The 15,559-nt window shown below is 38.5% G+C and overlaps 2 protein-coding genes across 2 annotated transcripts in view; one reads left to right on the forward strand and one right to left on the reverse strand.

The window, feature by feature from the left end:
- Positions 1-5,185: 5,185 nt before the first annotated feature.
- LOC127641792 (junctional adhesion molecule-like) overlaps positions 5,186-15,559 on the forward strand; it is a gene marked incomplete at its 3' end in the record, with an annotated part of 49,601 nt that continues 39,227 nt past the window's right edge. The window contains exon 1 of the mRNA XM_052124649.1: positions 5,186-5,342. Within this exon, the coding sequence (XP_051980609.1) occupies positions 5,264-5,342 (79 nt within the window). The remainder of the gene's footprint in view (positions 5,343-15,559) is intronic.
- On the reverse strand, positions 6,453-8,221 carry LOC127641791 (uncharacterized). The gene is made up of 2 exons (XM_052124648.1): positions 8,175-8,221; positions 6,453-7,248 (listed from the first exon to the last, which is right to left on the reverse strand). Exons 1-2 carry the CDS (start codon positions 8,216-8,218, stop codon positions 6,453-6,455), a joined length of 840 nt encoding a protein of 279 aa, XP_051980608.1. The 5' UTR covers positions 8,219-8,221.

A 15,559-nucleotide genomic window follows, 5' to 3' on the forward strand; every position in this document is an offset into this window, starting at 1 on the left:
CTCCTTTGAAAGTTGTGATTGCCCTTAAAGTAAATCTCTCTCCTTGTAGCATCAGATTGGAGGGAAATTCACACAAAGGAAATTCTGTGGAGTTGCTTCCCAGGTCAGTGTCAATCCACAGAAGTTCTCCCAGACTGTAACTGTGAGAAACTTTCCCTGCACAGAGCACTTTTCCTGAGGTATCTGCCTTGAATGCAGAGGGACACCGAGAGGGACTTTGTATTGGCCTGAGGCAGGGGGACTCCGGAAGGGTAAGGCCTTCTTCCACTGCGGTCTGAAGATGAGCCATGCCAGAAGCCTGCAGTACAGTAACAGAAGTACAAACAAATGGAACTTCCGGGGTGACTTGTGTGCTGAGTAACAAAACAAATGCACATGTGTTCAGTACAGAGAGTCTTGATTTCCTGAGTTTAACAGGCTGTTGATTATTTCCATTTTTCAACGGGTCCACTCTCAGTCTTTTCCCCCTCACAGATGGATCAGCATCGAGCCATTCAGGACAAGGAGAGAGGTATGAATTCCTCTTCCTCTTTTTGGGTGGAACTGCTAGGCCTCTCCAGTTTTCAACAGCATCTTCGTCTGTTGGATGGATGTTTGTGACATTGGCAGATTTCCCAGAACAGGAAGCATCCATTTCTGGTTTTCCATCTACACTGCAAGTTGTGGTGGGTAGTGGATTGTCTCCTGTGATGATCACTGTTGCAACAGCTGCATCCTCTTCATCTTTTTCCTCACCTTTTTGTTTTGCAGAACAAATTCGCATGTTGCCTTCAATGAAGGACAGATGTCGAGCAATGAATCGATCCACTCGAATAGGCAAGTTTTCATGCTTGAAAAGTCCACGTTTTATGTTTTTGAACTCTGCTTCAACATTGGCTGAACTTGCGGTGATGTTGGTGCTTCGAAAGTGAGGGATCATTACCCCTGTCCAGAGTGGTATGTAACTTGCAAGCCAGATTATATTGGGAATAATCTCAGGGAGGAAGTGCAAATTATCATGATCCCCATGAGCTACAGCAAGTGACCTGCTCTCCTCACATATGTCTGTTACCCACTGTCATAGGTCTGTCTGTGTTTGGTCACATGGATCCACTTCCAGGTCATCACCCTCTACATCTGGAATGATGACACACTCTTCTGCAATTCGGGCTTTCAGGTATTTCTTGCACCTTTCTGATATGAGTCACGCCTGGCTCGTTACAAGCTGCAACATAAAAAGAGGAATCTGACAACAGGTCTTGTAAATTCAAAAGAGAATTGTTTTATTGTCCTTAAATATATACCACCACAAGCGTAGATGGTAAACATGGGTCTAGGGATAACAAAGGGAAAAATACAGCATTAGCAAATAATATAACTATAACAAAACTTTACGCTACATGGTCAGAAAAGCATAAGGAAGAAATGAGGATAAATCAATGAGGTCTCACTGGGGCCAGCCACTCCTAAACTGTGGAGCTATTCCAGTGAGCCCCTTTTCCAAATAACACACAGCATTTTATATCACTACTAATTAGCAATTAGTATGGGGAGAACAATCGAATTACAGACTCAGGGACATCACAGGGGGCTCCAGAACTGTCATTGCCCTCTGCTTCGCTGAGAGCCACAACAGTAATACTGCGTAGTAGCTCTTTTGCATCATCCATGGAATGTGACATGAGAAGCTGTGCCATTGACCTCACAAAGAAATCTTTAATGTGATGTGGTTTTTTCTTCAAGCAGTCCCACTGGCAGATCATCTTGATGCAGTGTGCAACATCAACCCGAACAAAACAAGGTGGCACTTTTGCTGATTTTTTACTGAGCAAGACACCACAACACTCGTTGATGTTGGTCTTTACATCAGGATGAGGAGTAAAAGCCTTGACCAGAGCTCCGAGCAAAGCCAGCGAAAAGTCACTCACAACCTCTTTTGGAGTTGGTGCACCTGCGCGTATCCAATCTGTCAGCCAATGTGTTATTGCATTAATATTGTGTCTCTCTGACAGCATTTGCACCTCTGGGACACTTGAGTTCTCATCCCCTGCCAGAACGCCCTGATATAAGAATATATGGCCAGACTTGCCATTTGGTCTCTGTAGTTTCCTCACTACTGAGCCAGTTGCATCAAAACTCACAGTGGGGTTAGATGTTTTTGATATAGACTTGTAAATATACATTTGTGTTTGACTCCAATAGTGACAGAAAAACTTGTCCAGTCCAATGTCTTTAATGTGACCACTGTGCAGTGCACTGTATTTTAACATCTGCAGTGACACAATGGGATCCTTGTCGCCTAATTCTAAATAATTTCTCTCTTGCTTTGCTTTGTGCAGGGTGGCCAAATTAGGAAGATCACTTGGCTCAGGATCTCCAAAATCCATCAGCTTTGTTGCCTCTGATGCCCTCCATACATGGGGTCCCATTTTACCCTCACACAGTTCTTTGGCTATCTGCTATGCAAGTTACCAGACATCGCACGCTTGGAACAGCCAGTGTGCAGGGAGTCATCAGTGTTTTTAATTAAACACTTTAGCACCATTGGGCTGTTCATTTCAGGCTCTCTGTCACATTTTCTGTGAATGTGGCCACGACACTCTTTACAGTTGCCTCTGATTTCTATGTATTTCTCCGTGGCTGATGGATAGACCTCAGCTCTTTTAAAGGCAAATGTGCAGGGGCATTTCACTTCTTGCCAAATGTGATTATTTATCACATGTGTCCAGATGCCAGGCTTCAAAATTGTGTATTCCTTTTTGGTGTTTTAGAGAACTTGTTGTTGTATTTAACCATTTCACGCATGAATTCAATCCATTTCTGTAATGGAACTTCAAGATCAAAAGTCCAGCAATCTTTTGGTTTGGGTGAAAGGGACCCTGGTTCAGTGTCATCACTACTGCCATTTGTTTCATGATCACATTCATGAGTAAACCCTAAAGCGGTCCAGATGTTGTGTCTATTTATTTTAACAAAAGTGTATAGAGCCTTTGCAGTGTTCTTGTTTTCTAGCTGCTTACTAAGCTCTGTCCAGATGCTCTGATTAGGAGTAGCTATGTTGCCATTTTGGACTTATGGCCTCTTTTGATGAACACAGGACTGTGAAAATGGAATCTGTCAACTTCTGGTTTCTTGGGCATCTGGCATAAGCAAAACATAAATAAAATTGTTTTCATGTATTACTGTATTTGTCTGAATATATGGATAATATAATATATTATTAATATATAAGGATAATGTATCTTATATTAGGACCAATATGGTAATGTTGACCCCTAGATGCACAATGTATTCAAAAAGCGAACATGGGTCACATGTAAAACTGTAATTAGCATGTATTAGTATTAGCAATGAGTATTCTGTTCAGTAAACATTGACAATCTTAGCTCTCTTGAATGTTGTACCATTATTCTTGAAGTTAACAAATAATATTGTTACTGACAGTGTTTAAACATTGTACTTACATTGGCCAGACATTTGATTTAGTAATGACTTTTGCAGTTTGATTTATGTCGCCTTTTTCTCTACTTACTCTACACTAATGTCCACAATAGTATCTTGAACAGAAGTGTCACTTGGGCCTATAGTGGTGGCAGTGAAGTGTAGCAGATGATACTCCATGTAAATAAATCAAAAGTTCAATCAGGAAACACCAGTGAAGTAAAGATTGTTTATTGAACAAATTGTTTATTGAACAAATGATGTGATGATTAGTCTGGACAGAAATTCTTCGGAAATGTGACTCAAGTGTGTTCACATCGAGGAGGTTTTTGCTTTTGTTCTCGTGCCCAGAGCTGATCGAAAGTGAGTGACAGAAAAAGAGTCCGACAGACACCAGATGAATATTGAGCTGCTGCTGTCTGAACACCAATACGTTTTTAATAAACACCATAGCGACTACAAAAACATTAATAAGGAGTTGTTGTTGTTGTTGTTGTATTAAAACATCTTCATCCAACATTTTGGCAAGAGACTGAAATAACAAACCCGCACTGCTCATAAATCGTAACACACAAAACTAGATAGACCTATTTTAGAAATATATAATAAAGTAGCCTAATATAGTAATCAGAATGACCGAGACTGCTACTAAACTATGATTATTGTATTCAATAAATATCAGCATTTATAATTAGCCTGTAATTCAATGTCTAATATTTAAAAAACTGAAGCAGCACAAACGAAACTTTTACCAGCACAAACAAGCACAAATGAAGCACAAACGATTGAGACTATTTGGGTAAATTTAGAGCATGTGGGGGCTGAGTGACCTCAGAATGACCTATAAATATTCTTTAAATATCTAAAAAAACTGAACCAGCACAAACGATTGAGACTATTTTGGGTAAATTTAGAGCATGTGGGGGGGCTGAGTGACCTCAGAATGACCTATAAATATTCTTTAAATATCTAAAAAAAACTGAACCAGCACAAACGATTGAGACTATTTGGGTAAATTTAGAGCATGTGGGGGGGCTGAGTGACCTCAGAATGACCTATAAATATTCTTTAAATATCTAAAAAACTGAACCAGCACAAACGATTGAGACTATTTTGCAGACGTTTTGCGTTGGGTGGGGCCAAATTCACGCGGGTCACAGACCTGTGTCACGCGCTGATTGGCGAGAGGACTGTGATGACGTCACTGAGACAACAATGATTGACAGGATTCAGGACCAATAGCGTCTGTCTGAGAAAGTGAACGTAAAAGAGCGAGAAAGAAGAGAAAAACAAACCGACAGTAACACAGATCACAACTTCTCTATCATATAGGCTGCTTTGTCAGAAACAACATGAACTTGAATCACTGTAACACTAGCACATATAAAAACTCTGATATATAAAACAACTGAAAAAACTTTTATTTCTTTCACCATCAGACTCATTTCCAGTCCTTTACATTGTATAAACCGCGGAGTGTGTTCACTTTTACTTTTATGCCAAACCGATATTTTGACGTTTTTAGTTTTTTTAGGCTGAATGAATATATAAAATCTTAAATGTCAAGACTTTTGATTATTTTGAGAATTGTACTTTCTTGATAATTATTTATGGCGACATAATGTGTGATTTGATTAAATGATCTCAAGTTGATATATACTATGTCTATCTTAAGCCTGTGCGCTTGTGCTGATCTTATTTTCTTATTTAATCACATAGACCCAGCCCACAGCTATCCGAAAGTGAAAGTTAAATGAATATGAAAGTAACATGTTAGACTGACTCATACGAACACGAACGTCCTTCACGGAAAAGGAAATTTTTTCAGAAATATCTTGAAAACATGACGACTTTTAAATATATGAAGATGCTGCACCTGTCTAACTGTGTTTTGATGCCAATGCTGCTGATGATCGCTGATGGTAAGTATATCTGTTATCCTCTGGGTTATGAGCGTGGTTGTTTGGCAGCAGTGCGGTGATTACATTAGCAGCATTTTTCCGAATTTCTGGCCGGTAAAGTAATTATTCCTACACCGATCATGACCTCATCGGCCTTCAGATCCACAAGTGGATGTCGTATTGGGCTGTGGTCTGAAAGAGCTGAACATTTAAGGAGTCCCCACAAAACCAAAAACTTTCTCCTCATGTTATTCAAAATACTTTTTTCTTCTTCTGTGGAACATTAGTGAAATTTGAAAGAGTTGATAGATGCAGGATTGAAGTTTGACTTTTGTTCTACTAACTCTCATCTTTATAGAAACATATGTTGTTTCAAATTTTCAATTGGAATCAGAATATATGTGAAAATTTGTTGTATTAGTGCGTACAATCGTCATATGGTGTGACATGAAAATAATTGTATATAAACTGAAAATGGATTATACCTTTCTTAAGTTACTCACTTTATCAAAGTCATTTATCATAACTAAACTGTGATCCATTATAGTTTTGTCAAAATTTATTAAATTTGTGTATTATTTTCTAAAACATTGCTCAATGTGAGACCTATGCCGTCGGTCTTTCAACATATTTTCTATTTATTGTGACAAACCTTGCTAGAAAATTATAAAAATATTTGTGACTCTTGCTGATACTATTTTCTATGTATTCCATGAATATTTTCAGGTTTTATCATTAATAAAGGTATGTTATTTTCACAATTTGGAATGTCACACCAAATGATATAGTGTCACACCATATGATAATGTCGCCATGTGTCAATGCAAACCATGTATTATCCTACTTATTGGTGAGTACTGATCACTCATATGGCAGGAAATATTTAACCACTCTTAAATGCTGGAAGGTAATATTCAAATTTTATTGATTTATTTGATATTTAACAATAAAAGAAACATTTTTTAAATATTATATGAACCATATGAACATATGTTTGTGTATCAAATGTCATTTCAATTCAAAACTGGTCTGCAATATGTATTAATATAAGTAAAACAAACAATTGTTTTATATCATTTGAACCGTGAACATACAGCGTAGCTGAGTGGATCCACAAATAAATCAGTTCATCTAGACTCCATTGTACATAAGCCAGTCAAATTTGGGGAGAGTAGCAAACCGACTGCCTTGCTGAGGTTGTGATAAGCCACAAACAACTTCCTGATCTTGATAATAAATGCAGTCTCGCCTATTTGGCCAGACAAAACCATTTTTGTCTCCACGTTGTTTCATGCAGTTCACCTGCAGCCCCTCAATACTTATGGCAACAATTTGTCCCACATATGGTTTTCCCTTCTTTATCTCTTCAGTGTGTGGGCTTGGTGGTGGTGATGTAGGTGGGCTTGGTGGTGGTGATGAAGGTGGGCTTGGTGGTGGTGATGTAGGTGGGCTTGGTGGTGGTGGTGATGAAGGTGGGCTTGGTGGTGGTGATGAAGGTGGGCTTGGTGGTGGTGATGAAGGTGGGCTTGGTGGTGGTGATGTAGGTGGGCTTGGTGGTGGTGATGTAGGTGGGCTTGGTGGTGGTGATGAAGGTGGGCTTGGTGGTGGTGATGTAGGTGGGCTTGGTGGTGGTGATGAAGGTGGGCTTGGTGGTGGTGATGAAGGTGGGCTTGGTGGTGGTGATGTAGGTGGGCTTGGTGGTGGTGATGTAGGACCTGGGACTTGATCTGGGTCTACCTGGATGTCTCCATCATAGATGGAGTTATCTGGGGGAGTCATGTTGAGTAATGCATTTAAATTTCTTCTTTTGTTTCTATATTTTGTTTGAGAATTTCTCCATATCTCCCTCAGCTTCTCTCTTCTTGACGGTGGGAGAGTCTGGATTCTAAATTTAGGCATCTCCCCTTTCTGTTTCTTTTCTTGATATCTGTTAACAGAATGGTGTGAACATTTTAACAGCTGTTCAACATTGTTTATTCTCTTCGTTTCCTAACTGCGTTCCTCTTAGTTGCACTGCCTACAGTGATGATATTTTAGCTATCATGTATTTTAGCTATCATGTATTGCCAGGCTTCAAGAAATCTGCCTCAAGGCATTTTGAATCAACAGTGAAAGCACCCTCAGACCTTTCCTATTGGTCAGCTTGAATAGAAACAGACAGTTGTTGTTTACTTTTATTTTATTTTCCTCAGCAACTCCTCTCTCTTTGCAGGGTCTGAATTCAGTCTCTCCCTGTATCTCTTTGTCCTCTCTGCACTTGTCATCATTATCTGCCTCAAGTTGACAAAATAAAAGGAAATGTATGGTTTGAGATGAAGACAACATTGTTTAGACTTAAACAGCATTCTAAGGTTTCTGTGAAGGGGTCTGCTGTGTCTGTCTGATGAACTAGAAATCTGTATCACCGAATAAAACTAAACTAAACTAAACACAATCGATGGTGGATAATTACAGCTTGTATGTGATGATGGACCCGAATAAATGTTTAAAAAGACAAAACATACATTGAACTTTGTTATTTATTGTTATATATGCAGGGAATTACAATTCATATCATATGGTGTGACAATCAAATCATATGGCGTGACAGGCAGACATGTCACACCATATGATGAAGTGTCACACCATATGATGTTTTCTGCACTTAGCACAACCTTGAGCCTTGTAGCTACACATTAGCATACTAACAACATGCTAGCTATAACAAAGCAGCATAGATTTACATATAATTATGACAAATTTCTTTTGCATTTTTATAAAAAATGTGTCACACCAAAAGACATCTGGAAGTGGGACTTTTGTCAGAGTGCCAACAAGATCTGATTTATTGTAAATATAAAAATGATGACTCACCTCAGGTTGTACAGCAGCAATACACTGCTAGTTCTGTACAACATTGCTGAAGAAGGTCCTCTCCTTCCCAAGGGTGTCAAAACAGTTGCCTGTTCAAATATCCCAAAATAGTGTCACACCATATGATTTTGATTTGTGTGACAAAATCTTTTGATTAGAACTGACTCAAAACATTATGCTTGGACTTTGAAAAGAGTAGGCTCACAAATAGACATCTGTATTATTTTTCTGTATTTTTTTTTGAGAATTTTTGCATTTTTTTTTTTAGTTTTATTCAAGTTCTCACTTTGAGAAACAAGTGCCGGACAGTCACACCATATGAGTTTTGTTATGTTTGGTTGAAAATTCTGAAAAAATGAGTGATGAACTGTTTTAATGTTGAATATGTTCACATCAAGCATAATGTTCTGCACAATATTGAGAAGGTTTTTGGCAAATATATTTTTTATACATGTTTGACACTGAAGACAGCAAAACTGCCATGTCACGTCATCCACCCATATACATATTTCTGCCAAATGAAAGTAAAATATATTGTATTTGGTAACAGACACTTAAAGAGATTTGCCCTCACTACAAATAACCATGGTTTTACTACAGTAGCCATACTTTAAGCATTGTATTTGTAATCAAATAATAGTAACCATAACATTAACATGGTTATTTATTGTCATGGTGACAAAACTATAGTAAAATCAAGGTTACTATATGGAAACTACAGTATTACTGTTGTAAAACATTGGTTAATTGTATCAAAACTATGATTTATGCCAAGAAAACAATGGTGAAAACAGTCATTGATACTTCAGTCATGGCTACTACAATATTATTATAATAAAACCATGGTAATTATATGGATACTACCAGGGCCGGATTCAGCCAGCCCCACTAGGGGTGCAGGTAGAATATCAGGGGGCAAGTCATTTAACGGAACATTTAAATTTGACAAATATAGTGATTTGATTTATATTGTGATATATATCGATATGGCCAGAAATGAAAAAATATATTGTGAAATGAAAAAATCCTATATCGCCCAGCTCTAATCTATCAGCTCCTTTGATCCATTTGATTTGTCTTATAGGTTTTATGTTGGATGCCCTTCCTGACACTACCCTCTGCATTTACCCGGGCTTGGGACCGGCACAAATAGGACACTGGCTTGTGCCCTGTTGAGGCTGCATTTATCTTTTTTTTTTATTTATTTATTTTTTTTTATCTGTCTGTCTGTCTGTCTGTCTGTCTTGTCTGTCTGTCTGTCCTTTCGTTTTTTTATTTCAATCTTTTTTATTTCTTTTTTGGGTTTTTTTTGTTTTCATTTCTTTAGCTCTGTACACAGCATGGCTTATATCAGTCATTATAGCATCAGTCGTCTGCTTTTCTGTGCAAAAGTCCTAACAAATGCGTCCATATCTAGACCTGTTGTTATAGCCTTCTCGTGAGCCAGAATAACTAAATTTCTTTTTCTCTCATGTAGCATAGTGCGGCGGAAGGGGGTAAGAACACGAGACAAAGTGGAGAAAGAGCTCTCGCATGATGCAAATGATATTCCAATCACAAGTGAGGTCACATACATGCGATGGAGCTGAGGAAAGGCATTCTTATACCTGTGTAGATATGTGCAAATGGTGGAGAGGTCTACAAACTCTACGTTCTCATCATCATTAGTCTTTTTGAATTCTTTTCCAACATTATTTTTGCGACAAGAATCTCATTGGAAAGTTTGTCACTGTCACTTTTTGCCATTTTTTGCAGAGGACTTAACATGGCAACATCCAGAAAAGAGGGAGATTGTGGTTGAAGGCAATTAACTGCTTTCATGAGATCCAGATTGCTTTTGGAGAATCTTGTCTCCATCTCTACAATGGCGATGTCCAAAATGTTGAGAAGAGCTCTCTTCAGAGCCTGGCTAGGAGTCATGGAGTCTTCTGCATGGCCTACAGTGGACGTAACTAACGCTACCTACGAGCAGTGAGCTCATTGTTCTTTTCTTTTAGCAGCTGGTGCAGGCATGCTGGTTAATGTCTCACTCTCCTCATCTCTCATCTGCTTCAGAGCCTGCAGAGATGCACTGACTACTTCTGAAGCACAGCACAGGTCAACAGAATGAGCCAGCAGCATAGCATTTGCAGACTTCAAGGAACCCAGAACTTTGAGGAGGAATTTTCCTATTTCAAAGAAATGATGCCTCCTTAACATCATCAACAGCCCTGATGCCTCTGTACAGATATCAACAGCAGTGGCTCTGTCCTCTGTAACCTCTGACAGGATACTCAGAATAGCATCCTGATTCTCCACAAGACACTTGGTCACATCATGGTGGCTTGTCCACCTGATCTCCAACAGTCGTTTAAGGGAGGGAACATTATAGTTCTGTGACACATAATGACGGTGAAAAAAGAGTGCAGTGATCCTGATAGATCAAAAAGATTTTTGCACATGGCTCTCCTTGCATTGCATGGACCACGGCCAAGTGCAGCTGGTGGTTATAGCAGTGGATATAAGGAATATCCTTCCCTACCTTCTTTTGCAATAAGGCCTGAACCCCACCTCCATCATAGCACTGACTGATAATTTCAGCTGCACTATAGCCTGAGTCAGAAAGATGCTCAAGAATTTGTGTGGTAATAAATTCAGCATTTAACTGACTGAGGTCAAGCAGGCCAATCAGGTGTTCCTCTGGAATGCCTTTACAGACAAATCTAACCATGATTGACAGATTCTCCACATTACATCTGTCCCTCGTTCCGTCACTTTTGATGTAAAACCCAGCATAATCTGCTTTGTCATAATTACCTTTTATCTGATTTAATACCATTTTGGCCAGTGTTTCAATAATTTCATTTTGTATGTTGTGAGAGGTGTATTTTGCATTTGGTGGGATGTGTTTGTTAATTTCATTAAATTTGGGGTCCTTTGCCAGTGTGTAGTCAACCATTTTTAAGAACAGTCCTGCAGAGAAATCATCATCATTTGAACTTTCCACACTGCCACTGAAGTGGAAGTTCATTTACTGCTAGGAACTGAACTACTTCTCCAATTGTTTTAATATAATACCTATTTTTTTCCATTTGTGTGGGCCCTATTAAATTACAAATGGTCTCCCCTGTGGCCTCTCTTTGGGACATTTCAGACCAGGCTTTTGCATTTTTTATGTGGCATTGACTTGATGCTGCTTTGAGAATCCCTTTGTCCTTTTCCAATGCAGTTTTCCAATTAGTAAATCCTTGTTTTGTGAAAACCAAATCCCTATCATTGTTCCCCCCAAATTTCTGACACGGGAAACAAAAGCACGCATCAAGCTTTGCTGAATATTCGAGCCATGGTCTCCCACGATACCAACCTGGGCAGAATGTGCCAAAATTACGTTTGGGGAAAACCAGAGCTATGGGTTGTGACGATGCTTCAGTGTTTAAGCCTATGTTGTATTCATCCGCAACAGCCACGGATGGGCTGGGAACGACGGGGGATTCGGTCTCTGCTGCAGCTAATGCCCTAGCAGCCTCGTTGCTGCTGCCAGTGCTAGCTTTAGCAACCAGAAATCGGCGATACTCCACTCGTCACTCGGTGCACATTACAAGAGAAAGCGATAGAGAGATATGGAGGGAATGAGAACACGCTTACAGAAAGAGTAACCAAATAATTTCAGTGACTGACGGCTGAAGGAAACTCAAAACAGGGGCTGAGCTCAGCTGACGACAGTGTGTCTGCCTGCTCCGCTCTGCAGTGACTGACTGAGACGTGAAGCTCAGCAGGTTCACCACAAGCCGGTGAAGCGGCCACGCCCTCCCTATGCATCTACCAATCAGTAGCTACTTTGAATGAGGGATAGAGAGCAGAGAGCACTCACTCTGACCATTTTTCTTGAAATATTTTTTAAATTTGGGATCTTTGCATGCCATCACGTTTGGGGGGCAGTCACGGCATTTGGGGGGCATTGCCCTCCTTGCCCATGCCTATATCCGGCCCCGGATACTACAGTACTACTACTACAATCAAAAAAAACATGGTTACTATATTGCTACTACATTACTACTACTACATAAAACCATGTTTATTATATGGCTACTAAAGTACTACTACTACATAAAACCATGGTTACTATATGGCTACTACAGTACTATTACTACATAAAACCATGGTTACTATATGGCTACTAGAGTACTACTACTACATAAAACCATAATTACTATATGTCTACTACAGTACTACTACTACTACAAAAAACATGGTTACTGTATTGCTACTACATTACTACTACTACATAAAACCATGTTTATTATATGGCTACTACAGTACTACTACTACATAAAACCATGGTTACTATATGGCTACTAAAGTACTACTACTACAAAAAACAATGTTTATTATATGGCTACTACAGTACTACTACTACATAAAATCATGGTTACTATATGGCTACTACAGTACTATTACTAAATAAAACCATGTTTACTATATGGCTACTACAGTACTACTACTACATAAAACAATGTTTATTATATGGCTACTACAGTACTACTACTACTACATAAAACCATGGTTAGTATATGGCTACTAAAGTACTACTACTACATAAAACCATGGTTACTATATGGCTACTACAGTACTACTACATAAAACCATGGTTACTATATGGCTACTAAAGTACTACTACTACATAAAACCATGGTTACTATATGGCTACTACAGTACTACTACTACAAAAAAACATGGTTACTATATTGCTACTACATTACTACTACTACATAAAACAATGTTTATTATATGGCTACTACAGTACTACTACTACAAAAAAAATTGTTACTATATAGCTACTACAGTACTACTACTACATAAAACCATTTTTATTATATTGCTACTACAGTACTACTACTACATAAAACAATATTTATTATATGGCTACTATAGTACTACTACTACTACAAAAAACATGGTTACTATATTGCTACTACATTACTACTACTACATAAAACAATGTTTATTATATGGCTACTACAGTACTACTACTACTACTACTACATAAAACCATGTTTATTATATGGCTACTACAGTACTACTACTACAAAAAAATTGTTACTATATGGCTACTACAGTACTTCTACTACATAAAACCATTTTTATTATATTGCTACTACAGTACTACTACTACATAAAACCATGGTTACTATACTACATGGCTACTACAGTACTACTACTACTACATAAAAACATGGTTACTATGTGACGGACATGATGCACTGAGTCACATGATGCACTGAGTCACATGATGTGTGGAGCACATGGTTTAAGAGAGTGGGAAGATGGCAGTTTAAAAATGCCATGTGGAAAGATGTGGGAAGTTAATCCCTGCATATCTCCTTTTAAAGGGGTCATGACATGGTTTTTTTTATTGTATTATTATGTTCCCTTAGGTGCAATTATAGTATTAATATATTTTTTTAAGAAAAACTTTTAAAATCTAGTGATTTATGACCTTTTCCCACCCTGTTTCTCATCCTCTGATTCAAACAGTCTGTTTTGGGGGCGTTTTCCATTTAAGACTTCAGTGTTAACGCTCACTGTTATGATTGGCTAACGTCAGTGTCTATGTATCAATTATTGACGCCTCCAGCCAGAACAATATGCAAGTAAACTAAGTAAAAACACTGTGATTATTCATAATGAATGAAATTGCGCTTTAAAAAGTAGTTTAAAGTTTAAAATAGATTACTTACAGTTTGCGTCGTCGTTGTTCCCAGAATAGTCGGCACGGACTTATCTTTGAGCAACAGTTTTCTGGCAAAGCCAGCATCATATTGAGATTTGTTCTCAAAACAGTCATCCTTAAAATGTACAGAACAAACGCTTAAGTTAACACTGCCGTGACTGGAACGTCCGCAAAAAATAAACTGCATCCATTTTTCCCTGACGTCTGGATCTTTCGGCAGCTTATTCAGAGGTTTTGTTTGACCACAGCCAGGAACAGCACATCTGTGTGGCATCGTAATTTTCCTGTGCACAAGTAGTCTCTGTCAGAGCTCGCTGTCCATCGACTGAACACTTGTGAGGCGCACGGCGATACTGAAATGAGCGTAGTTGTCTTTGCGCTTAAAGCGTAGTTATCTTGTGCTGGAGGCGGTCATATGCAAACGCTGTTACGTCACTTCTAACCGACACGTCACTTCTAACCATGAATCCAGAACGAGCTGTATTTTGAGCTTGATTAAATAAATGATTCGTTTAGAATGGGGAGGACGTCTTAAAATATTAAACTTGCAGGACGTTTTAATGATACAAAGACCTCTTTTATACCAAAAGATCAAGGCAAATTTGGTTTCTCATGTCATGACCCCTTTAAAAAAAACCTGTGAGGTGAAAAGGAACCTTTCATTGATTTGCCTTGGGATTTATGGATCTTTTGGAAGTTGATGGATGTTCAGAGAGACTACTTATGTTCCAAACAACCATGGAGGACAGATCATTTCTCTAACTGACTGACTGGACAAAACCAAACAAGTATTGTTTTTTTACTATTCTTATGTTGGGTTTGCCAGTGGAGACTTTTGACCATGAGACTGTGTAAATGTTGTTTAAAGTGCTGAGAAAACTCTTTTTTGACTGCACAGTGGACTGGTTGCTCAGTGCTGGTCTGAATGGACTTAAAGGTCTAAGTGTATGTGCAAGCAACTATGCTGGGTTGAGAACTCAGTCATGAACTGTTCATGCTGAACTTGTGAAACTGGTGGTTTGCACCCTAAATGAGTTGAAAAGAAAGGAACTGAATTTGAATTAATTTAATTTTTGAATGAACTGATTTGTTTTGTTGAAAGATTTTGTCATGTTAAATGAGCCCCAGAATTGGGAAATGAGTATTTAATTTCTGGGATTTTTGGGTTTCCGGTTTTGTTGTTTTTTGTGTTGGCATTTGTGAATCATTAATGCTTTCCCTCACTGAATATTATCTTGCTCAAAAACTAATAACAATTTATATGAATTGAGCCTATTGCTGTTTGTGTGTTAATTCTTCATCCACATATTAAGGGTTCCTACTTTTTATGTTTGAATCCTTTGTATGGTTGACTGACTCAACGAAATGTAGTAGGTTTAAACACCTGCTTGGCACCCCAATCAATTAGGTCAATCTGTTACATAAAAAGTGGCACCCAAACAGGGACCTAAATTGGATGAAGATTTTTTTAAGCCGTTATTTTTTGTGTGAATTATTTTTCAAATGGATGTCTCAGACATTTCTGCTACCCCTTCTGACATAAGAGGTGTTATTCCTAAATTGCAAGATGACCATATATTACCAGCACTGGATACTGGGTTCATTCCAGAAATGGATGTTCCCTTATTGAATATACCACAGATTTCTAGTCCTCTTCGAGAACCACCACCCACTT

Source organism: Xyrauchen texanus, unplaced genomic scaffold (assembly GCF_025860055.1).
Source record: "Xyrauchen texanus isolate HMW12.3.18 unplaced genomic scaffold, RBS_HiC_50CHRs HiC_scaffold_171, whole genome shotgun sequence".
Classification (NCBI taxonomy): Eukaryota; Metazoa; Chordata; class Actinopteri; order Cypriniformes; family Catostomidae; genus Xyrauchen; species Xyrauchen texanus.